Consider the following 25,832-nt stretch of genomic DNA (forward strand, 5'->3'; position numbering starts at 1 on the left):
TGTGCTCATTAGTCCCGACACTCGTGTCAATCCTGTTTTTGCTAATAAAGAGTTAACTCCAACTTGCTCTGTGTGATTTACTGCTGACTTGCTCCCGTTACCATGTGATCCAACCCCCTCCAAACACCCCTGCTTCCATGTCTGACTGGGAGCTCAATTCTTCAAATAAGCAGGTGTGAGGCAGGGCTTAGTCCAGGGGTCAGCAAGGTTTATCTTGCCTGGGCAGGATCAGTCCCGTGGAGATCCCTCCGTGGGCCGGATCTTGCGTGTGCGTGCCCACCCACAATTTTTGGCATCTGCGCAGACGCGATTTCTGGCACCACAGAAGCTAGTTCCCACCCAAGTTTAGCACAGTGTGTGATCGGGCGGCTCAGTTTGGGGGCGGCTCGTGGGCCGGTCAAACGACCTCTGTGGGCCACTTCTGGCCCCCGGGCCTTGGGTTGCTGACCCCTGGTTTAGTCAAAGCAGCAAAGGAGCAAAATGTAAAAAACTTTGCAGCCAGACCAAACTGAACAGCAGCCTGCAAAGCATCTGACGATCAGGCAAAACCCCCAGACGGTTTGCCATTATGCCACCAGCAGACTGCATTTGACCTGGCAGGTCACAAAATCTCTACTTGCCAAGTCCAGAGATGAGTGTGCTTCAAACTTGTGGAATCTCCGCATTTCGTTTTGAGATATATATTTTTTAATATTTCATCCACCACCCAGAGCCCGGGGCAAACGAGCATTTCTGGTCACACACCCACATCACAAATTTAAAGCACATGACTCCCCACAAAGTATTGTGAGAACTGTGGTTGCTTAAGGGCGCTGGGAATTGTAGCTCTGTGCAGGTCAACTGCAGGGTTCTTTGTGGGGAGGGGGAGGGGAGCCATGCTTTTAAATGCATGGTGTGGAGGTGAAGTCTGGGTAGAGAGCCGCAAATTTCGGATTAAGGAGGAGAATTTTAAGATTAATCACCTGCTCAATCAAAGCATTTGTCTGCAAGATCTGAACTGGGTCTGCAAGCCTTTCGCAGCGCTCAGAGGGTTGGGAGACCAGGGTTCAAATCCCTTCTTGGCCACGAAGCTTGCTTGGTGACATTGGGGGCGGGGCAGTCACTGTATCTCTCAGCCTCACCTCCCTCACAGGGTTGTTTGTAAGGATAACATGGGGAGAACTATGTGCACCACTCTGATCTTATTGGAGAAAAAGGCACGATATAAATGAAATCAAAAACACACCTAGGGTTAGACCAAAAGTTTCCTTCAACCTTCTACTAGTGGAAAGACTCGTGATCAGAGGAAGAGAGAGTCCGCTTTCGCTCCTAGTTTTCTCCTAAGCATTGCAGGGGGTTGGACTAGATAACCCTCGGGACCCCTTCCAACTCTATGAGACTGATTTCAGCAGCTCAACCATAGTGGTTAAGGTATGGTTACCAGTTTTTCCCCCCAATGAATCCGGGGACACTTTTTTTTCCTTTTTTCTTTTTTGAAGATGAGTAGCAACAGGGAGTCAGTAGTGGGAATGGTGAGGCAAAGGACCCTGGGCCCAAGCAAACATGCATATTGTATAAAGGTGCAAAGCCCTTCTTTCACACCCTCTGAAACATAAATGCAGTTTTTTAAAAACTGGGCAATGGCTGCCCTCCCACAACTCCCGAGCCTCCCCCGATCTGTCAAACCAAGGGGGGAAGGGGGCAGGAGATGGGGGGAGGCTCAGGAGTCGTGGGCAGGTGGCGCGCTGTTGCCCAGTTTTTAAAAAACTGCATTTATGTTTCACAGGGTGCAAAAGAAGGGCTTTGCACCTTGCCCACAGAGAAACAGTGCACCTTGTACCCCTCCTGGGCAATGGCCGCCTGCCCACAACTCCCAAGCCTCCCCCCATCAGTCAAAACAAAGGGGGCAGGGGGCAGGAGATCTGTACTACCGGACGTCCCCGGTTCCCCCTTGGCAGTGGCAGCGGCAGTGGCAGTCAGCAGCCCGGAGCCAGCCAGAGCCAACTGCACTACCAGGCTGGCTCCGGGGACCGATTTGCAAATCTGGGGACATTCCAGGGACATAATTTGTCCAGGGACAGATTTGCAAATCTGGGGACGTCTGGTAATCCTAGGTTAAGGCCCTTTCAGCTGTTGCTATGGTTAAACAACCAAGGTTCAGAAACACCTGCCCATCTTCTGCAACCCACACAGAGATTATGCAATGGAATCTGCAAGAGAACTCTCAGCCCATTTAATGCAGGAAGGCAAGCAAGCAGCGGCTCCTTGCTGTAGAGTTGAGCTTACAACCAGTGAGGAGCACGTTGTCTGTAGCCTCTGACCAGGGAAGGGATAACCTGCCCCGCTGCACAGCCAGATATTTCTAGGGATCAGCTCCCAATTTGGTAGCAGGAGAAACACACCCTGCAGATTGACAAAGGTGAACAAGGAGGCCCATGGTCATCAGAAGCAGAAACCCAGAGTCAGTGCCAACTTACAAAAGTGAAATCAGGGCAGGAAAAAGTAGAATGTGAACTCTGTGCTAAATTGCTCCCAAACCATCATTTCCTGATCTTTTATGTGGGCCACTTGGAATTTTCAAAGCAATTCTGCATTCAGGTTCATAGGGAATCGCCTCAGTAGACATACCCAAGATAGAATCACAGACTTGTAGAATTGGAAGGAACCACGAGGGCCATCTAGTCTGACTCCATGTAGTGCGCAACGAGGGGCTTGAACCCACAGCCCTGAGATTAAGACCACCATGCTCTGCCAACTGAGCTATCCCATCTGTTCCAGCCTCCTTTTTCCACCCAGATGCCCCTAGGAAACTCAGCCAGCAAAGCTTTCTTCCCAGCACATGGCATTCACACGTAACACCCTCCTGGAAAAATGGGAGGCTCCGGTTTCCTTATTCAGCCCCAAGCTGGGAAACTTGTGGTCTTTGAGATGCTGCAGAGCTCCAGCTTCCACCAGGCCTGACCATCGGGCCTATGCTGGCTGGGGCTGATGGAAGTCTGTAGCCCCGATGCAAGTGGAAGGCACTGGGTCCCATTCCCCACGCAGGAAGAAAGGGGGTGGCTGCTTTGGCACCCTGTTTGTGGGGCTCCCCGGAGGCACCTAGACCTGCTGAGATTGCAACTGTGGCATCAAACTACAGGATGAACATTGTCCTGATCCAAAACAAGGTAGCATGGTAAATTACGACGCTTTCAGTGGGTGTGTTTTTCCCCAAACCAAACCAAACCAAACCCTTGCCCTGTAATCATCAGCGAAACGAAACAGGCACCGAACGCAACAGAAACAAACCACCTGGGTCCCTAAGGAGCTCTCGGTTGAGCGAAGCGCATTCACAAAAATGCAGAAACTGGTTTTTTAAAAAACCATCCAGAAAAACACAAAAACGGCCTACTTTTCACACTCGACATATGATGTTGAGGTGGCTCACTTATGTCAGGGCTGTACCACTTCAGAATCGGAGGTGTGGGGGAGAGTCGGTTCACACGCTTGAATGCTCCCCGCCCCCCGTTATATATATAAACCTGCACCAAACGCAGCAGTTTAAAGGGCACTTGGCACTTACCAACACGGCCCCCAGAGTGCACAACTGCCCATGGAGGCTTTTTCTCGGCACCCTCAGGGCCACCCACCCAGCCTTGCAGAAATGAGGCAGGAACGAAGCATTCCATTGTAGTCAACACACTAGAGCAGAACGTGTGCTTTGCTGGCACGTGGGAAGGGCTGGCATGACAGGTGGGCAAACACACCCACCGGACCCAACAGATTGGTGCGCATGCACACTCACACACACCCGATCTTCTTATTCTACGTCCATTACTTTGGTGGTTTTTCAATTGAGAGGTGCACAGAGATGCGTTCAACCACGTGGCAGGCCCCCAACCCAAAATTCAAAGGGTGCAGTTCCAGAAACAGGGGGACCATAGCCGCCCTGAGACCTGCAGGTACAGGGAAGCATGCAAATTTAATTCATTGTCGTCACCATCATCATCTCACCTAAGTGACCCAGGCCAGGGTTGCTACCTTGCCAAGCAATACCCCAATCTTAAGAAGTAGGCAAGATACGTGTGTATTTATTTACTGAACACATCCATATCCCAACTTCTTCTCCAGTGACTGGCATCTGCGGTCACCCAGGGAGCTTCAAGACTGAGTGGGGATTCGAACCCAGGTCTCCCCCAGGTCCTAGTCTAGACTAACCACTACACGACACTGCCTCTCAAGGAATTTAAGTGGGCAGGTTGTTTAAATCCTGCCTTTAAAAAATTGCTCCCGTTTGATTCCCCACCCCCTCTGTCTTATGCTGGATCTAATGTGTTTATTGTCGTGAGGTGCTTTTGAGTTACACTTTGTTTACAAAAAAGGCGACAAATAAGTTTGATAGAAATATATGTAAAACCCCCTACTTTGAAAAAGAGAGTGAAACGATACCCCTTTTCAGCAAAACAAATGCAGTTATTTATCTGTCGGGCTTTCTTCTGCTTTTTTTTAAATGGATGGAGAGAGAGAAATTAGCCACATCACAAATTTGCTCCATGATTCACACTAAACAGCAAGAAGGAGAGAAAAGCAGAACTTGCAAGGAACCCGAAAGCAGCTGCTGTTGCTTGAAGCACCGCTGGCCAAACCCTGAGCCCCTCCAGGCTTTGTGCAAACACTTCTGATCAGTTATGCACTTGTACAACGTTGCTCAGAGAAGTACATTTTTTCCATATTAGCTTCCAGATTACATTATCTCTCTCTCTCTCTGTCCCCCTCCCCCTCCCAGCTCTGCAATATGACTGATCTCATTTCCATAATAGGATTGTAACCATGGATGTCAGAAGTAGTGTGGAATGAGGAGGGGGAGGGTGGGAACAGAAGCAACCGATTGTTTGATCATTAGCCCAGGGGGGGGTGTGCTTCACCCGCCCCCCCTCCCGCCACTATGTACGGGGTGCATATACAGAATATTCTGTTTATCAACAGCAGCCTGAACAGGAGGAGTGTGTTTTAAAGACATGCTTCTGCACCACACTTGAATTCAATGGTCCCAGATTCTGCCATTTACACCTACGCGACTTTTAAAAAAAATATTGCAAGGGCAAATTTACAAAGGGTTTACCTAAAAAATAGCCTCTCCCAGATGCCCAGCTCTGCCTGCCTTTGATATGGTGGAGGCAAGCTTTCGGAAACTTCCCTGTTTGGCATTTTAAGGTTCTAACCCTCAAGGTGGCCGCGGGGGTGAGGAGAGAAATGCTTGCAGCCAGAGCTGGTGTCCTGGTTAGCAATCCAGAGGCCTTGCAATCCGGATGGGTGGCGCGTAGATATTAAAATTCCCTTCTGCAGGCTAACCATTCCAGCCAGAAAGATTTATAGATTAGGAAGAGAACCCCGTTTTGATTCCACTCCCCGAAAATAAAATTAAAAAATCTCTTTTTTTAAAATAAATGATTCAGAAAGTGTTGACATCACAAAGTGGTTCTGTTGTGCGTGTGTCACGGTTATGAGGTCACACTTCTGGTCAAAGTCAAAAGGGGAGGAAAGAACAGAGAGATACATTCTTTTCCTGTTTGCAAAAGAATAAAGCAACTGTGGCCAGTGGCCTTTTCAAATTACATCCTCCCTCTTCCACTACTTCAGTATTATAAACAGGCAGGCAGGCGAGGCCTGTTCCACTGCTGTCGTTTAACAATGTGTGCAGCAGCAGCAGCAGCGCTCAGTTGGAGCCACCTTCAAGTACAAGAATAACTGCAAATATTGCGCTTAGAATCCTCCACCCCCGGACACCAAAACGCCCTCTCTCAACCCACGTCTCACCTGGTTCAGATCTTCATCGTTGAGCAAGTGCGACTCGCGAGGCTTAAAACAATTCTGGCATTTGCTCTTGTTAAAAATGTTAGCTTGAAATTTCCTGCAGGGATTATCTTTAGCAGACATGGCGTTGTCTACCCAGGGAAGAAAGGAAAACAGGAGGGCGAGAACGAGGCCAGAAATCAGAGCTGCTCCTTTCCCAACTTTCGTCCACTATTTTAAAAGAGGAATAAAGGGGAGGGACCCAAAAACACACAATGTGCAAGCTTCGTTCTCCTTTGTATAAATATTTCTCTATGTATAAAAAACAGGATCCTTTTAAAAACCAAAAGTGGAAACTGACCAGGGCCAAAGCCCTTTCATCTGCCTGCTAGGCCACAAACGCCTCCTCGCGAGCAATCCGGAGCAACAGAGAAACTGGCGTGCAAGAACATCCCGATTTTATTTATTTTTTCGCCAGAGGCAAACGAAACAAAAAAAAACTGGCGTGGAGGAAATGGGAAGAAGAGGAAAAAAATTATGTGGCCCCGGAGCAGGCTAGATAAAGCAGATCGGGGCTTGCAAACCAAACAGCTCCCCAAATCTGGATCTCTGAGGCTCCAGGAGGTTGCCAGAAAAAAGAGGGAGCGAGAGAGAAAAGCGGGTGGAGGAGAAAAAAAAGAAAATTCCAGCTGTCAAGGCAGGTCGGCCTTCGACGGAGCAGAAAGTGGGCAGATCCCGGAGGAGAGGAGCGAGGAGCAGCGGTGCGCTTTCGAAGGAGGGATGCTGAGAGCTTTGCGCGCAGACTTGCTCCTTTCCTGGTCGGCGTCCTCAGGCGCAATTTCCGCGCAGGATCCCGAAGCGCGCTTGCAAAGGGCCGGCCGCCGCTTCCAGAGGGGATCCATGTTGCTGCTGCCGCCGCCGCTTCATCCCCACCGCCCGGAGGAGGAATTAATCCAGAGGGATAAATCCAGAATGCAATGGGATTTCTCCCCCTTTTAAGTTAGGCTTTGCAAAAAAAAAACCAACACCCCAAAACAGCAGCTGAGCTCAGGAAAAAAGAGTGAGACGAGGAGGGCGCCCGTCTTCCTCGCCAAATAATCCAACTTCTCCCCAACGCCGGGAGGCGGCGAGGCAAGGGGGGGGGCAATCCTGCCGGGCCTCAGCACCAATCCGGAACGGAGCCCGGTCCTCCCGGCGCCTTGCAAAAGGCCTTCTCGCCGCTCCAGCCGCCACCGCCTCCTCCCGCTCTCGGGCTGCCCATCCAAGGGGGAGGGAGGGAAGGAAGGAAGGGGGGGGGAGGAAACGCCTGGATTCCTCTCGCCCCTTTCTTCTCCTGGATTCTTCTTCTGCTGCTGCTTTATGGCTTGCAGGGGGGCATTTTGCATGCAAAAGCCACCCAGCCCCCGCGCTCTCTTGTCTCTCTTTCCCCAGCTTTCCCCCCCCCTTTCCCCCTCTTTGCACCAAATGTTTGCAAGCAAAAAAAAAAAAAAGAAGAGGAGGAATTTAAAGGGGGGCGGGGAGCGGGGGAGGGAATCCTCACGCGCTCTCCGGGTTTAGGGGGAGGGGGCACTCCTACTCCTCCTCCTCTTCCCATTTAATTGACGTGGAGGGATATCCAATGGCAGGCCGCGAGTGGTTGCTAACAAAAGGAGACGCTGCCCAATCCAGAGAGAGGGAAGGGACAGGGGGGGGTGTTTGGTGCGCAATGTGCAAAATGCATGCGACCCAAAAGCGGAGATGGGGGATGGGATTGGAGGCTGGGCTGTTTCCTCCCCACCCCCCCTCGCTTTAAATCAGGTTTGGTGGACGCGTGCGTTTGGCACCGGTGGTGGATTGATTTGCGCTTCCCGGACGCCGGTCCTTCCCCCGCCCACCCCCATGAAAAAGCAGCAGCACGATTTGGAGATTGAAAGCCCTTTTTGCAAAGGAAAAGGGCCTCCTTCATTGTTCCTTTCCTCTTGCAAACGGCGGTTTCTTCCTTTGCAGTGAAATCGGGAAAGCCGTCCGCGTTTGCAAAGCGCGCTTCTGGCGCGCGCACCTTTGCGCAAACGCCACGCTGCCTGGTTTCCCGGCTCAGTCTCGCCCGAACCGCCCGTTGTTTGGTTGCTTGCTTCAAAGCAAATAAAAAGTAGCGCAGTTGTTTGGCAGGAAGCCCGCTGGAGTTCAAGGCCGCTCGCATCCCGAGGGAACACGGATGCGTGGTTTGCACGTCGGAAAGCGCCACCGAGGACGAAGCGCGCCCGGCATCTGCGGGGAAGGGTGGCTCTTTCGTCCCAGCTTCGCCCCAGGCGCCCTTGGCGAAATAATCCCCGCTGCACAGGTAGATGCCTGGAAGAAAGGAAGGAGAAACAGAAGTATCACAGTTCCCTGTGCTTGTATCACTTGCTGAATAATAAGAACAATAATACCCTTTTTTCACCAGCCGGTCCCCCAGTCCGGTTATACTACAGCAATTTCAAACTTACAAAAACAGTTATTACATTGACAAGACCAAGGTGTGTCACTTGGTCGGAGAGGCAAATGGATGCTCTGGCTTTGTATAAAATTATCCCGAGCTTTCTCTGGAAGAAGAAATTCCATGCTGCTTAAATCTAAGGGGTATGCATATAAATGATTTTTAAACAACAAACAAAAAACCCAGAAATGATTGGAAACGTTGGCTTTTTTGCAAGATGGAAAAATATTACTTATTAGTTCTGAATTAAGAAGTGTTCAAACGTTTGTGTTGTTATTTATCAAGTGCAGCGTTAACCAACAGATGGGGGAATGTCCTAATAATGCTGATTAAAAATGTGCTCTCTCTCCTCGGATGTTATCTGCAATACGTGTTTATGCCGAAGTCAGTGCCACCAAGAAAAGCGTTTATGGACTTGAACATTTTAGGGAGCCGTTCTGTACCAAGTCCATCCAGTTCAGTAGCCCTACAGTGATCCTAAGCAGGCTTAATAGGGGTGTAAGCCCCACTGAGCACAATGGAATCACAGAATCACAGCGCAGGAAGAGACCCTCAGGGTCATCTGGTCCAACCCCCTGGAATGCAGGAATATGCAACTGTTGCATGTGGGGATCGAACCTGCAACCTTGGCGTCATCAGATTGCTTCCCTAGTATATGTGCCCTGGATTGTAAAGATGCAAGATGTCAGCCGCTGCGTTTTGCTTACCATTTCCGTTTCTGAAACGCACAAATATTTTAGTTAGAAATTTCTATTTAAAAACAACCCTTTTCCAGCCCGAGTCTCCCCTTTTCCAGCCTGAGGGCCACATTCTCTGCTAGGCAGCCTTCCAGGGGCCGCCTTCCAGGGGTAGGTGGGGCCAGAGGCAAGAGTGGGAGGAGCAATGAATAGAATGCAAATTTCCCCTTTCTATCCTCCAACCAAGCAGGCAGGAGGCCTTGTCTGAGTCCAGGGGCACATCCCAGCCAGACCAAAATACTCCGGGAGGGTGAAATGCAGGCCATTAAGAGGGTGTGCCTGGGGAGAGTTCTGAGCGCTGGGCAGAGAAGCCTGGAGTGCCACATTCAACTAGTACACAGCATGGCCAAATTTGGCCCTCCAGCCATTTTGGGACTACAATTCCCATCATCTCTGACCACTGGTCCTGTTGGCTAGGGATGATGGGAGATGTAGTCCCAAAACAGCTGGAGGGGCGAGTGTGGCCATGCCTGCAGTATGCAGATGTTTGACTCCAACTCCCATCATCCCCTGCCCATTGGCCATGCTACCTGGGGCTGATGGGAGTTGGAGTCCAGCCTCTTCTGGAGGGCTACAGGCCCCCTTTCATGTAATCATAGACTTGGAAGGGACCCCGAGGGCCATCTAGTCCAACCCTCTGCCATGCAAGAATCTTTGCCCAACGTGGGGCTTGAACTCAAGGCCCTGAGATGAAGAATCTCATGCTCTGCCAGCTCAGCTACCCCATTACCCTTAAATCGATGCTATATACACTTCAACCAAGCTTAACTGCTAAGGCACTCATCGCTATCATTTCCCTTCCCTTTCTTCTCTCTATGTGCATACCATAGCTTTAAAGCGCACTCTTTCCCTCAAAGAATTCTGGGAACTGTAGTTTACCCCTCACAAGAGTTCCCCTTCCCAGCAAGCCTGAACAAACTACAGCACCCAGAATTCTTTGAGGGGATGAAATGTGATTCAAGTGAGCTTTAAAGGTGTAACATGTAGATAGCCTTTATTTCTTTACATATACCAGTATATAATCTATGCAACTTTCATTAAAAAATAAAATAAAATATCATAGCTGCTTTCCAAAAAAAGTACATTGAAACCAGACTTCTCCTTATACAATTGCTGTGAAATTTTGGAGGGTGACTTAGCGGAGGCCGTGCTAGATTCCTTTCATAATGGTGCAAAGAGAGAGAGGCCCATTTTGCTGCCAGGACAGCAGGTGCAGAACATGGAGGGATGGTTTTTTTGGTCTTTTTTTCCCAGCTCCCTTTCATCCAGTTCCCTCTGCCTGCTCCCAAGGGTGGTGGCTCTGGCTGGGGGCCAAGGCTGCGAATTTGAAAGGCACCCTTTGTGCTCGCTTTGCCCCTTGACTCATTAACCACCCCGCGAGAGCGTTTCAGCCTTAAGGTCCAAGGTGCTTTCTTGGGAGGAGGGCTCTGCAAAAATTCCTTCCTGGGACGGCCGCTCCCTGCCCTGAGTTTGCTCTGCGCTATTATGACTCCCTCCTACATTACAAACACCCTCAGCCTGGAACCTCCTGTTTGCTTTAGTTTAGTGGATTGTTTTAACCGTGTGGCAAAGCACCAAGATCCACCCAGGGCTTAATTTCGAAAGTATATATAATCGGAGAGACGGAGAGGATGGAAGAGGAGGAGGAAGAAGAAGAAGAAATGCAACCTGCTCTCCTGGAAGCATTTGCCCTAAAGCCAGGAATGCATCCATACATTTAAAGCACATGCCCAAGAATCCTGAGAAATATAGTTTGTGAAGGGTGCTGGGAATTGTAGCTCTGGGAGGGAATAAATTATCGTTCCCAAGATTCTTTTGTGTGGGGTGGGTGTGCTTAAATGTATGTTGCCTACACAGCCCAGGTGCATGTTCATGAGTTGTGATTAGTCAGTGGGGAAATGGGAAGACACTTTGTACATGCTCAGAGGTATTTTCCACACCCAACGTTTCACAGGTGAAAGTAAAAGACATCTCCCCCCCCCACTCCCTCAGACAGCTTTTCTCATTCTCTTTCGTATTCCTCCCTGGCTAAATTTAACAGTGTTGAAGACTGCCACCAGTAGCCTGCACAGTGGTACCTCGGAAGTCGAACGGAATCCGTTCTGGAAGTCTGTTTGACTTCCAAAATGTTCAGAAGTCAAGGTGCGGGTTCCGATTGGCTGCAGGAAGCTCCAGCAGCCAATCAGAAGCCGTGGAAGCCACATCAGACGTTTGGGTCCCAAAGAACGTTCACAAACCGGAACACTCACTTCTAGGTTTGCGGCATTCGGGAGCCAAAACGTTTGACTTGCAAGGTGTTTGGGATCCAAGGTACGACTGTATGTTTTTTTCTGCCACAGTCTGTCCTTCACTGATGTCTAAAAAAACATGATTTTGTTACATATTTAGGTATTAATATCCTGTTTCTCAAGTGGGGGGGGGGGAGATCCTTCACAAAATGGCTTGAAATATGGCTAAACTACTATTATAAAGCTATAAAAATGCTGACACATGATTTAATCTGTGTTTAGCTTATTTATTTTAATCATTATTATTTGAGTGTTTTAAATAGCTGTTTTTAGCTGTTTTTATTTATAATTCTTGTTGTTTGTAAACTGCTGTTTTTCCTTACAATGCAAGTTTTATGAAATAAAAGACTGGATCCTACGCCACTCCACCAAAAGATGAGGACTGTTACACCCTTCTCTAAAAGGAGGTGTGAGCAGCGTCAACATCCCAGTCTCCAGAGTCCAGGCTATATTTCCTTGCAGAAGATGCTGTCCTGTATCTCGCTGACACATCTTGCTAAAGCGATGCTGCCTGCCTTGTTTGATGCAGCGCCCAGAGAGCTGCCCCAGCCAGCCAGCCAGCCAGCCTGCCTGCCTCCATATTGTCATAACGTTGGTAAATAAATATGAATAGAATTGTGGTTTGTTTGCAGCTGGGAGGGAGCTCTGTTGTGTATCAAAGGTGGCTTTGATCACCTCCACACCGTCTTAACCACCAGCGCCTGGCTGGGAGGCGGAAGTTTATTCTCCTCCACTGAAAGGCAAATAAAGAAGATCACTGCTGCCTCCAGTTCCTGGGCCATTTTTAAAAAATATTTTTTATTTTTTTGCCAAAATCAAAAATCAAAGGCCAGCCCAGAAAAGCAGCCAGTAAGAAGAAGCTTCAGCTTTTTAATATTGATTGTAGATACTTTAATTTTTTTTAATTTTTTTTTTATTGGGCTGGTTTTTGCTGACATGGGATCCTTTGGGATGAAGAGCTAGATAGAAATTCAATTAATAAACTAACAAACAATTTAACACGATACTGCTAAACCCTTATATAGGAAAATGCACACTTTTAATGCACCAAGCACTACATATTGTTGAGTGTTACGTTCTCCTGAATGGTTTTGGGTCAGAATTATGAGCGTTCTGTGTTCCAGATGCATTTCACGCCATCCTATGGAAAGAGTCCCAGGGACGAGATAGACAAGCAAAAATTCATTGCAGTACACGGTACATCAATTCTAAATTGAAAGATTTTCCTTATTTGTTCCTTTAAAAAACACACACCCCAATCTAGAAGCCTTTAGTAGCATTAGTAGTAGCACATAGTAGTAGTAGTTATTTATTATTTATACCCTGCTCATCTGGGTGGCTTCCAACAAAATATTAAAAATACAGTAAAACATCAGACATTAAAAACAGGGCCGCCGTCAAATGTCTTCTAAAAGTCAGATAATTGTTTATTTCCTTAACATCTGATAGGAGGGCGTTCCAAAGGGCAAGCGCCATTACCTAGAAAGCCCTCTGCCTAGTTAGGTATTTGCAACTGCAGGATACTATTGCTCCAGGGTGAAATTTGTACAGTTTACCAAATAGTTCACCACCTCCTGCTGTTCCTGGTGCGAGCATTTCCTAGACAACAGAGTGTATTGCTTTGATGGGTTAAGTATTTATTTTATGATGATGGGCACACACAAGCCTGTTGCTCTGCATGACTGGGAGTTGTGTTCATAGCTTTCCTCCCTGTCCCTCAGCCCCATCAGGAGAGAGAGGGGAAGGAGGGGGTAGCTCCGTTGGTAGAGCATGAGGCTCTTAATCTCAGGGTTGTGGGTTCGAGCCTTGGGGGGGGGGGCAAAAAGATTCCTGCATTGCAGCGGGTTGGACTAGATGACCCTCCTGGTGCCCTGATTCTGTGAGTGTGCATCTCCCTTGACCGCTTTCTCCCCACTCCCATGAAGAGCACAATATTTGGAAATCCTCAGCATGTGCTACAGTGGTGCATGCAGGCGCACAAACATCACATGCTCTAAAGCAGTCTGTGCATGCACGCACACAATCTACTCCCATATTCTTCAACCTTGGGACCCCAGATGTGGGTGGACTACAACTCCCATCATCCTAAGCTGGCTGTGGATGATAGGCATTGTAGTCCACCTATATCTGGGGACCCAGAACAACGATCTACTCCAACCAGGTACCTTCCAGATGTCTTGGACTGCAACCACGGCCCCCAGCCAACATGGCCATGCTGCCTAAAGCTGATGGGATTTGTGGTCCAAAAGATCTGGCGACCATGAGGTTGGCAATGGCTGATTTAGCTAGTATGATCTTCTGCCCGCCCCTGTTCTGGTCCACTTCAGCTGAGTCAGACCTACCACACAGGCCGGCACCAAGAGGGTGAGTCACCAAAACCACTTGCGTCCAGGAAATGAATTAAAGATGCATTTTTTTTGAAAGGCAGGAGCCAAACTGGGCTCTGCTGAAAGATCGTTTTTGCAACTCCTGAAACCTGCCCACCTCTTGTTTGTTTCTGTGCATGACCGATACTATTAATCACGAGATCAAGCACTGGGAGAGCATCTGTGTGTGTTCTAAGCACCTGGTGTGCATTGCTTTGGCTGCAAGACTTACAACAACCCTTTCAGGTGGGACTGGAGCCCCCCCCCCCAGTGCTATGCAGCTTCCTACTTAAGGAGAGGTGCATTTGCAAGTCTGGATCAGGTGGGCTGTCAGCTGGTCCAATTGTGCCCTCAAAGGGGAAGCATGGAATTGGGTTATAAGCTCTTTCAAAACTCTCTTTAGGTGGCAGAAGCATATAGACCAGTGGTTCTCACAGGGTGTGATGCGCCACACTGGTGTGGCAGGAGAGGACGGCAAGTATGGAGGGAAGGGACAATCAATATTATATTTTGGGAATGATTCATGTTTTTATGCAGCTGCGCTGTTTTATACTTTATGGACGTCCTACGATCATATTATACAGTAGTTGTGTTCTATTTTATAAATCAATCAACTGCTAAAGTTGCTTCTTTATATTTTTTTCCCAATAAAAAACTGGAGTGGCGCAAGCAGATTTTTATTCTGAAAGTGTGGCTGAGAAAAAAAGCTTGAGAATCACTGATACAGAGAGAGGGGTTCGTGGTTATTTATTTTAATCACTGCATTTATCCCCCACCTTTTTCACCAAGGAGCTTAGGGTAGCATGCATGGTTCTCCCCCTCATTGAATCCACACAACACCCCTGTGAGGTAGGTTAGGCTGAGAGACAGGGGCTGGCCTCCAGGGTTAACCAGTGAGCTTCATGGCCAAGCGGGGCTGTGAACCTTGGTCTCCCAAATAGGTTCCCCACCTGGATAGCTCAGTCAGTAGAGCAGGAGACTCTTAATCTCAGGGCCATGGGTTCTACTCCCATGTTGGGCAAAAGATTCCTGCATTGCAGGGGGTTGGACTAGATGACCCTTGGGGTCCCTTCCAACTCTATCCATGCCTTTGACCAGCCTTCCTCAACCTGGAACCCTCAGATGTTTGGGTCTGCAGCTACTCTCAGTCCCTGCTCTGTGCTGACTGAAGTTAATGGGGGTTAAACATCTGGAGGAGGCCAGTTTATCCAACCCATTAGCTGATTCTCCACTTTCCAATCAGTTGGGATGCAAAAACAAACTTGGAGCCATCTAGTGGGGAGGGCAGATTTGTCAGAAGATAAGAGATGTTATCTTCTTCAACCTGGTGCCCTCCAGGTGTTTAGGGCTCCAACTTCCTCCATTGGTTAGAGTGTGGTGTTGATGATGCCAAGGCTGCAGGTTTGATCCCCGCATGGGACAGCTGCATCATCCTGCATTGCAGGGGTTGGACTAGATCAGGCTTCCTCAACCTCGGCCCTCCAGATGTTTTGAGACTACAATTCCCATCATCCCTGACCACTGGTCCTGCTAGCTAGGGATCATGGGAGTTGTAGGCAAAAAACATCTGGAGGGCCGAGGTTGAGGAAGCCTGGACTAGATGATCCACAGGGTCCCTTCCAACTCTTAAAAGGTAAAGGGACCCCTGACCATTAGGTCCAGTCGTGGCCGACTCTGGGGTTGTGGCGCTCATCTCGCTTTATTGGCCGAGGGAGCCGGCGTACAGCTTCCGGGTCATGTGGCCAGCATGACTAAGCCGCTTCTGGCGAACCAGAGCAGCGCACGGAAACGCCGTTTACCTTCCCGCTGGAGCGGTGCCTATTTATCTACTTGCACTTTGACGTGCTTTCGAACTGCTAGGTTGGCAGGATCTGGGACCGAACAATGGGAGCTCACCCCGTCACAGGGATTTGAACCGCCAACCATCTGATGGGCAAGTCCTAGGCTCTGTGGTTTAACCCACAGCACCACCTTCCAACTCTTCAGACTATAATTCCTTCAGCCCCTGCCATTATGACCAACGGGGAAGGGTGATGGACCTGTGGTGCAAAACAGGGTTATGAACATGGGGGTGGAGAACCCCCCCCCCAAAACCCAATAAATCAATGATGTGTGAGAGAGAGAATCCAGCTAATATTTAAAAAATAAAGTGTTGGGACATCAACTCACTGATCTGCCATGAGTATTTGCACCAGCAGCTGTCTGTGGCAAGGGTCAGGCAGCATGGAGGTGATGTGGCATTGGGTGAGTTTGATGTTAATCGAGCAGCTCTTCATTCATTCATTCATTCATTCATTCATTCATTCATTCATTCATGGGTGTTGCTAGGTGACAACTCCTATCAGCTTCAGCCAGCCTGATTCATAATCGGGGAGGATGTGAGTTTGAGTCCAACTCTAACCTGTGTCATGGTTAGAGTGCCGTCGGACTGGGACCTTTGAGACCAGGGTTCAAATGCCCCCCTCCCTCAGCCATGAAGCTCATGGGGCGACTTTGGGGACCAGTCACTGCCTCTCAGGGTAACCTACCCCACAGGGTTGCTGTGAGGATCAAACAGAAGAGAAGGAGAGCCTGAGCTGTTTTGGGGGGGAGCGTTGTATATAAAATGTAATAAACGAACATACATACATCTGAATAGCTTCAGTTTTGTCTTGTTTACTAAATTTGTACACTGCCCTTCATCCAAAGATCTCAGGGCTGTTCGTAGCATAAAAATACAAAGTACATAAGAAGAGCAATAATGAAACAAGGCAATGGTTCCCTTCCACTGTCTGAACGTCTGCATCTTTAAAGGAGTCCCTGCTTGAGAATACTGTATACACATACAAACATCTCTGCCCTTCTTTGCCAGCAGTTGTGGCCCTGATCTGGTGGAACACTGTGTCACAAGAGACTAGGGCCCTGCAGGGCTTGACATCTTTCCGCAGGGCCTGCAAGACAGAGCTGTTCTACCAGGCCTTTGGCCAGGGCACAGCCTGACCCCCTCCTTTGGTAATCCTCACAGAACTCTAGCCCAATGGTTGCCATTAATTTGATGCTGAATTGATTTGATTCTGAATTGATTTTAGAATGTATTTCAATTAATTGATTGTGATTTTCTGTAAACTGTGTTACTTTTACTGTTGTGAGCCGCTCTGAGCCCGGCTTCGGCTGGGGAGGGGGGGGATATAAATAAATTATTATTATTATTATTATTATTATTATTATTATTATTATTATTACCACTCATAGAACTGTAGAATTGGAAGGGACCCTAGGGGTCTTCTAGTCCAACCCTCTGCAAAGGCAGACATTGTAGCTAAAGAATCCCTGACATGATAGTTATATACAAACAAGTTATTCTTCACATGCATATTCCACCATTCCTCCAGGGAGCTTTGGGAGGCCGGAATGCACTCATTCAAAGCTTAGACTAATTGTCGTACAGGCAGGAAATGGACTTTGGCTGCGTTCAATTATCATTAACCCCCTGCTGTTTGGAAATGGGGCATCTCTGATGCCAGCAGCCACGGGCGGCAGTTTCTCGAGAAATCATGTTATCACTGAATTTGCAGCTCCCGTCTAACTTACGTCAAACACAGGGTGTACCTCCTCTTGCTGTTGCGAGTCACAAGAAGCAGGAGGGGTTGCAGAGATCCATATGCAAAGCAGGAAAGGGAGAGGCCTTCATGACATTTTGCTGCTCTGGAAACCTCTGGTCGCCCAGCCAGGCGGTCGTGAAAAATAAGAAAGCCAATGTGGTGCAGTGGTTAGAGCTGTGTTTCTCAAACTTGGGTTTCTGGCTGTTGTTGGACTACAAATCCCATCACCCTTAGCTAGCAGGATCAGTGGTCAGGGATTATGGGAGTTGTAGTCCAACAATAACTGGAGACTTCAGTTTGATAAACACTGGATTAGAGCATCGGACTGGGACCTGGGAGAAACCAGAGTTTAAATCCCCACCCTGTTGTAAAGCTCTCTGTGTGAACATAGGCCAGTCACTGCCTCTCAGCCTAACCTACCTCACAGGGCTGTTGTGGAGATTAAATGAGGGAGGGGAGAATCATGTATGCCACCTTGAGGTCCTTAGAGGAAAAGGTGGAATAAGCAAACAAACTGTCAAGTAACTGGATTCTGTTACAAGCGGAAGACTGGCATATGTAAAGAGAAATCAACAGGAGTTTTTCCCACCTACAGCAGGGGTGGGGGACATTTCTCAGCCACCTTCCCTTCTGTGACGCCTTCCGGGGGCCACAGGCAAAAGCGAGCAGAGCATCAAATGTATATAGTATGCTGTTTTCCACAGACACCCTTCTCAATCTTCCAAGCAAGAGGCACGATTGGCGTTTAAGGACCAATTCCAGGCAAAATCACTCCAGGAGAGGGAAAATCGGGGTTGGTGCGGAGCATGGTTGAGAAGAGAAGATGTGGCTGAGCAGGGGGTGAGCCCAGGGGGCAGTCCTGAGGGCCAGAGAGATGCATGGAGGGCCACATTTCACCCCCAAACCTGAGGTTTTTCCCTAAAGCAGGAGCCCTACTTTGTCCCAGCTTTGCAGTTTACATAACAGACATACAGCCCATCACGTCAAATCCCAGGTCAGTTATCGGTTTTGCGTCCTCTTACCCCTACACTTCAGGTGAGCTTTCTGACTACCTTTCTTAAAGAACAAAGACCAGGTGTCGCATGTGCATTAATGCACAGGGTCCAGAGGAAGGCGCATTTGTTCTGCAGGCACCCCTAAACCAACACAGATGTTGCACCTTTTCTTCATGCAAAATTCTTATTATCAGATGCTTGCAGGCAGGGATATAATTCAGCCAATGCAGTTCCAGGTGTCTAATGTCATTTAAAAAATGCACAGCACTCTTTTGCCCTAGTGGATTACAGGAGTGCCCAGGGCCATGGGTGCCATGCAGCATGCATGGCCCTGGCACCAAAATTTGTGGTTGCCTGGCTCCTTCATGTGGAATTTTCTGTGTGCACAAGCACCCAGGTCCCCAGTGAGTTTGCACCTAAGGTGGATAATATTGGGAGCAACCTGAAGCTGGAACTGGTAAAATATGTTTTGAGAAAATGTAAGAACAGGCAAAATTTTCAGAGACTGTCTCCAATTTTTTTGGGGCGGGGGGCGGTGTTCTTCATGGAGGAGAGAGCATTTGAAGGTTGCAGAATAAGCACTTGCAATTAAAGAAAATGCAAAACAGCTGCATCCCTCAGGTGAATGGTGCTTTGCAACCACTTGAGCACTGGGGAAAAGGTGGCAGAGCCACCCTAGGGCACAGAAGCTACTCCCAATGAACTCACCGGGCCATGAATCATTCCCATTTAAGCATCACATGCCTGAGCGATGCTAAAAGCTGCTGAGCTAAGACTTGGCCTCTGCAGCCAGACTTTTGCTATAGGGCTGCTGCCACCGCCAGCTGTATTAAAACACACCCTTCTGTGCACAATGGCTGATGGCGAAAGGACACATTGCAGGTGCCTTGTAGCAACCTGAGAGAAGGGAACGAAATCGCAGGGGAGAGCAGCAGGACCAGCCTGTTCTGCATCTTGCAGAGTCGTGCATTTGCATGTGAGGTTCCAGCAAGTCTCGCATCTTTGTGACAAAAGACGCTTCCTCTGTTTGGGCTAACGAGACGAGAGACTGGGGACCCGAGCCTGAGAGCCTGAGTTCAATGCTGGTCTTTGAGACTCACAAAGCAGGACCAAACAGAAGGTAGACTGGGATATGTCTCAGTGGCTTGCAGAAGGTCAGTGGTGGGGAGTCTCTCCCACCCGTGGACCTAATTAAGTCTGGCAGGGTCCTCATTAGGACTGTGAGGCTGTTTTATCCAAAGCACGTCCACTTGCCCCACACTTGAGGTCAGAGATGGCCCCCTACTCAGTCTCATCCGAGGTTCCTGCCTCCTAAGCCCCAGATCAAGCCTGATCCAAGGTCTAGTGCAATGGCAGGGCCTCCAAGTAATCCTCAGCTGAGACGTGCGTGACTTGCAGGCCCTGTTCTAGGCAGACATTTATATGGACATCCTTTTCCTCCCAGTAAACCCATATGATGGGTATCCTCATGGGGCAAGCCGAGTCCTTTGCCTGTGGATCTGAAGCTGTCATCTTTCCCTGGGAGTGATGGGAGCCGGGTTGGGGGAATCCAGCTGGGAGCCTAGACACCCAATGTGGAGGCCTCTGAGGATCATCTAATCCAACCCCCTGGAATACAGGAATATGAAGCTTTTTCATATGAGGATCGAACCTTTCCGCAGGAAGGGAGCCTCTGATCTGGTGACGCACTCATGCATGATAACTTGCATTTTGCAGAGGTATGTTCCTGCTTGCTGGCTTGCTTGCTTCTGTCCATGATCTCCCCTTTTTTACGGCAAACCGTTTGGGAGAAATGAGCTCCTGTTGAATGAATAAGTCAATAGGTGGAAGCAGAGAGTAGACAGGGAACAGGATGGCTGTAACCTAAGGTGGGCACGAGGTGGCAGCAGAGTGAAACAGGCAAGGAAGGACCAACTAAACAAAGAAGATTGTGGCAGGAACATGTATAATCAGAGTGGTAGGGATGGAAAGGACCGGCAAGGACTGTCTATTTTCCCCCCACCCCCAACGTTATGATGTTACAGATTATGGTCATGCAATAAATGACATACAATCACCACGGTGCATGCACAAACATAAAGGGTATACAGTGCTTTGCACAGAAAAATTTAAATGTGTACTTAAAATGCAACTGTTGCTCCACTTAATATCGTGTATGTGTCTTGAATTATTAAAACCATTGCATAAAACAATATTATAAAACCCTCCTGCAGATGTCTATAATCTCCTCTTGGAAACTTTGGATCTTATTTAGTTATGAAAATATTTGTACAGTGGACGCTCGGGTTGCGAACGTTATCTTTGCGGGATGCATGTTCACAACCCGCAGCGTTCGCAACCCGAAGTGGCGTGTCTGCGCATGCACGGGTTGTGATTCGGCGCTTCTGCGCATGAGCCACTGCCGAAACCTGGAAGTAACTCGTTCCAGTGCTTCCAGGTTTTGGCGGTCTGTAACCCGAAAAAACACAACCTGAAGCGGCTGTAACCCAAGGTATGACTGTATTCCACTATTCATTTAAGAAAATATGGAGCAGTTTACAACATGAAACCATACAATAAAAACTGGATAAAAAGCCACATTTACAAATCAGCTAACTGTTATGGAAAGATGTATTAAAAGTTGGCACAGAGGGTGCCCACTGAATCTCTATTGGCAAGGAGTTCCACCAGACTGGACCGATGACACAAAAGGCTCAGTTTCTCTTTGTGGTCAATTGAGCCTCACCAACTTGGGGAAGGAAAGGAGATGCTCTTGCAGATGACCTCAGTGATGGAGCTGAGATGTAAGGGTTCAAGTGATCACTAAGGTAGCCTGGACTTAAGCTGTTCAGAGCTTTGTAAATTAATGCAAGGACTTTGAATCTGGTTCAACAGCAAATGCGTAGCCAGTGTAGATGCTTCAGATTTTCTGACGAGGCCCCACTCCTAATCCAAACTGCTATCTGTGGACCCTTAAGGCCGTGAACACACTATATATTTAAAGCACATTCAGCGCACTTTCCACTTTCAAAAGGATTCTGGGAACTGCAGTTCATTGAGGATTGCTGGGTATTGTAACTCTGAGCATGGTAAACTACAGGGCCTGGGATTCTTTGAGGGGAAGAATGTGCCAGGAATGTGGTAAAACAATCCATAAAACAATAACAATCAATACAATTAATTTTCATTTGAAAAAACCCCAGAATTCTTTCTCCTAGGTATCATGTCAGAGGAAATAAAAAGAACGGTTAGACCAATATTTATGTATGCGACTACGGCAGCAAGGTTATTAATTGCCAAAAATTGGAAAAGCAGCAGCGTCCCAACTAAAACAGACTGGCTATCATACTTTAATATTGCCGAATTAACAGGGAGAAGAAGAGAAGATATGGTACAAAAAGTGAATAAGGAGTGGGCTATCTTTAAGGAATACATCAAAATCTATGTGGAAAAAGTAGAACCTTTGACAGATATTGAGTGAATCCAGAAAATGATTACAGTGAAAGGAAAGTAAAATTAAGATAGAAGAGATTAATGAAATGCGTTGAAACTAATTGGAAAAATAAAGTAGAGTAACAAGAATGGCTGGAAGTGAAGTCACTTGGTGGGTGTCCGTGTGGGGTAGGTGTGTAGGTATGTTGATATGTCTAGTATAGGTAGGTATTATATAGAGTAATGTAGGTATGTTTTATGCTATGAAAATAAGATAGTGTATTGTGTATATGTATTGTGTAAATGTAAATGTATGCGTTTTATATGTTAATTTTTTAAAAAAGGAATGTGGTTTCCATGTACGGTCATACCTTCGGTTACAGACACTTTGAGTTGCGTGTTTTTGGTTTGTGCACTGTGCCGAACCCGGAAGTACCAGAACAGGTTACTTCTGGCTTTCGGCGCTCGCGTAGAAGCATTAAATTGCACTTTGCGCATGCACAGAAGAGCCGAATCGCAGCCCGCACGTGCGTAGATGCGACGCTGCGGGTTGTGAATGCTGCAGGTTGTGAATGTGCCTCCCACACGGATCATGTTCGCAACCCCAGCATCCAGTGTATAGTGTGCACACACAGCCCTTTTCTCACTTTCCCCAGGCAAGGCGGAAGGTCCTTGGCATGCAGGTCTCAGGTCCAGCCCTGAGGACCACCAGTCACAAAGAGTGATGTAGCAGCCTGAAGTGGTGGAGCGCAGGTGCAGTTTTAGCATCAACGGGAAATAACCCCCGGAGGTTAGGTTGAAGGCTGCACAGAAAAGGAGGCTTAGAGCAGGAGTTTGAAGAGAACAGGAGGTGGGCAGGAAGGCTGTGGGCATGAGGAACAAAGAATGGATGTCCCCTCTGCTGGTTGGAGTTCATCACTCCATAAAGGAAAAGAAAGCTGTGACATGTAGTCCAAGAGAGCCGGTATGTTTCTGAAGCACCAATTCCAAGAATCCCCTCTCTGTACAGACAAGGGTTATTGTCTCAGGATAATGACTTCTGTGTCGGGAAGGAAATTTATTAATCCCTGTGGACCCACTGTGTGGGTGAACAACTAAAGAATCAACTATGTGCCTGGATTCGAAACAAAAGGCCTGCACACAAGAGAGTCCCCAGTAGGAAAAATATTAAACTCACAAAAGTGAAGCAGCACCGTGAAGCATTAGGAATATAGTTTGTTTGACCCTTCTTATCCCATTTACAATGCTCTCTTCTTTCTATCCCTTTTTCAAGGAACAAACCACACACTACTAAGCGAGTTTAGAATGCTTTACTTACATATTCATATGCCTGATACATGCGTTGTTTCATGCAGCGGCAAGGAAAAACACAAGCAGAACACTCTTGGATATAAAGTACAGAATATAATTCCAAGCAGAAGGTAACAAAAACTATCAACAGAACTGTACGAAACAACCTTACATTTACAGAGCAAAATATCCTCTTGAATGATATACCTAGCACGTGGAACCTTACAAAAGGACAATATGAGTGGTCTCTCCGTGCCCTTACCACAACAAAAAGACTGATCCTGATGAACTGGAAAAATGAAAATGCAGCTCCCTTCTACAATTGATTGAAGACTTATACAAACTCTCAACATATGAACAACTTGCATATAAATGCAACTTGCTATGGAGTAATTCAATGATATTTAGAATCCATTCTTACAAATATTATAATAGGTTAAGATCTGGTGAAGTACATTAACAACCTTATAAAGTACACAGTTTTGGGTTTCCCCCTCCCCCCTTCATTTTCCCTTCTACACGGGTTCTGTTTCTCTTTTTCTCTCTTTTATTTACGTCTCAGCGTGTTTAGTGCACATATAATACTTTCAATAAAGTTTTTTTTTAAAGCAAGTTTAGAATGTTTTACTTACATATTCATAGGCCTGATACATGTGTTGTTCCATGCAGCTGCGGGGGAAAGCATAAGCAGAACACTCTTGGACAGAAAGTACAGAATATAATTCTTTTTTTCCTTTTTTTAAAATATTTTTTATTAAGGATTTTCTTGTTTTACAGAAGTGTAGTGCCTCGTATTTTTTTTCCTTCTTCCATGTAACTTTTTTACAAATCCGTTTCATTTGTTGAGGCATTAGGGGGAGAAGAAAAAAGAAAGAAAAAAGAAAGGGGGGTGGAGAGAGGGAAGATGGATGGGGGTGGCGTCGGGTGGCGATGTTTCTATTATGCTTAATGTATGTAGAGTTTGGTGTCAGCGTTGCTTGTGTTGTTCACTTGTGTTCCTTTGGTGGTGAGAGAGGTTGGGGTTGGCCTAGGGTGTGATTGTTTGCTTGTGATTGGCTGTGGTGATCTTTGTTTTCGTGTGTGAGTGAGGTGTGTGTGTGTTTTGGATCAGGTTAGCCATATTGATTTGTATGCTGTTGGTGGATTATTGTCATTGTCCTGTTGGGTTGTGTATGTGATAAAGGGGAGCCATACCGGGGTGAAGGCGTCTTCTTTTGTTTGTCCCCGTGTCAGTTTCAGTTTATTAGTTAATTTTTCTAGTAGGGCTGTTTCCCATATTATTTGGTACCATTGGTCCATGCTTACTCCTGACAGGTCTCTCCAGTGTCTGGTTATGGTGTTTCTGGCTGCTGAGAGCAGGTGGGTTATGAGTTCTTTGTGGTGTAAATGGGCATTGTTGTCTTGAAAGATGTTTAGTAGGGCCAATTCTGGGGCGATGTCTATTACTTGCTTAGTTATTTTACATATTTATTGTATGGCTGTTGTCCAGAATAGTTGAATTTTGGGACACTCCCACCACATGTGGAGGTATGTGCCTGTGGAGGTGCACCCTCTCCAGCATTTTGGTGAGGTTCCTGGGTGTATTAGCGCTAGTTTCCTTGGTGTTAGGTACCACCTGTAGGTGAGTTTCAGTGTGAGTTCTTTTCTTTTCGTTGATATGGATTTAAAAGGGGGTTTAGACCACATTCTGGTCCATTGAGTGGGGTTAATCTCATAGCCTATGTCATTCTCCCATTGTTTTTTGATTGCGTCTAGGGGATTTGCGGGGTTTTGGAGTAGTATTTTGTATATTGCAGATACCGTCCCTTTACCGTTTCCCTTTGTTGTTAGGAGGAGGTTTTCGAAGGTTGTCAGGGGCCTAGTTGCTGCTGATTTTACTGTTGGGTTGTTTAAGAGGGCATGTAGTTGGTGTTGTGTTAACCAGGTCATTTGGGTGTCTTCTAGTTTGTCTTGTATTTCTTGTGTTGACAAGGGTTTGTTATTTTTATAAAAGTCTATTAGGCGATATAAGCCTTTGGTTCGCCAGGTTTTTATCTGGAGGTTTTGTGCTGCATGGTGGAATAATGGGTGGTACGCCAGGGGGATTAGTGGGGATGGGGTTGGGGATAGTTTGCCTATTTGTGTTTTCCATGCTTTGAGCATGGTCTGTGTGTACCTGTTAAGTGTTGTGGGAATTTTCTTTAGTTTGTTTGGGAGGAGTGGGTATGCTGTGGTGCAGGTATTTTCAATTGTGTCCCTCTCTAGGTGTACCCATTATTTTGTCTCATCTTTGAGTATATATGGGATTATATGTCGTATTTGGTTGGCAATGTAATATGCTTCTATGTTGGGGATTCCCCATCCTCCTTCTGAGGTGGGGAGGTGCAGGCATTTGGGGCTTATTCTTGGTTTTTTATGTGAGAAGATAAAAGAGTGTAGTTTTCTCTGCCAACTGCGGAGTTGGGTTGGGGGGATCCAGGTTGGGAGGGTTTGGAATAGGTAGGTTAGTTTTGGGAGTGTGATCATTTTGATCATGGCTATTTTGTCTGAGAGAGTGAAATTCATGTTATTCCATCTCTTTAGGTCTTTGTTAATTTGTCGCCACAGGGGCTTGTAGTTGTGGAGGTACAATTTATTGAGGTTTCTGGTTATTTGTACCCCTAGGTATCTGAACTTGGTGTGGCAAAGTTTTATTTTGGTGACCTTCGTGAGTTCTTTTTGGGTGTGAGGAGGGGTGTTGAAGCACATAGCTTCTGACTTTGTAAAATTTACCTGTAGGCCCGACACCATTGCAAATGTGTTGAGTTCTCTGATTAGGGAGGTTGCTGTGCTTATGGGGTCTGGTGTTGTGACCATTAGGTCATCTGCAAAGAGCCCTAATTTATAGGTTCTGCCTTTTATTTCCACTCCCTTGATGTCTGTGGCTGCTCGGATGCGGATTGCTAGGGGTTCCAGAGCCAGGATAAATAAGAAGGGAGA

General features: G+C 47.3%; 1 protein-coding gene across 7 annotated transcripts in view; it reads right to left on the reverse strand.

The window, feature by feature from the left end:
* MPRIP (myosin phosphatase Rho interacting protein) overlaps positions 1 to 25,832 on the reverse strand; it is a 218,247-nt gene that overhangs the window by 144,340 nt on the left and 48,075 nt on the right. For 2 of the 7 annotated variants that reach the window (XM_053364525.1, XM_053364526.1), the window contains exon 1: positions 5,776 to 7,336. The exons of 1 other annotated variant lie outside the window; for it this stretch is intronic. In XM_053364525.1, coding sequence (XP_053220500.1) covers positions 5,776 to 5,895 — 120 coding nt within the window. In that variant the 5' untranslated portion in view covers positions 5,896 to 7,336. Of the gene's footprint in view, positions 1 to 5,775; positions 7,337 to 25,832 lie in introns of those variants that run through there. 4 more of the 7 variants (XM_053364530.1, XM_053364531.1, XM_053364527.1 and 1 more) reach the window with 3 other exon arrangements.

Source organism: Podarcis raffonei, chromosome 14 (assembly GCF_027172205.1).
Source record: "Podarcis raffonei isolate rPodRaf1 chromosome 14, rPodRaf1.pri, whole genome shotgun sequence".
Taxonomy (NCBI): Eukaryota; Metazoa; Chordata; class Lepidosauria; order Squamata; family Lacertidae; genus Podarcis; species Podarcis raffonei.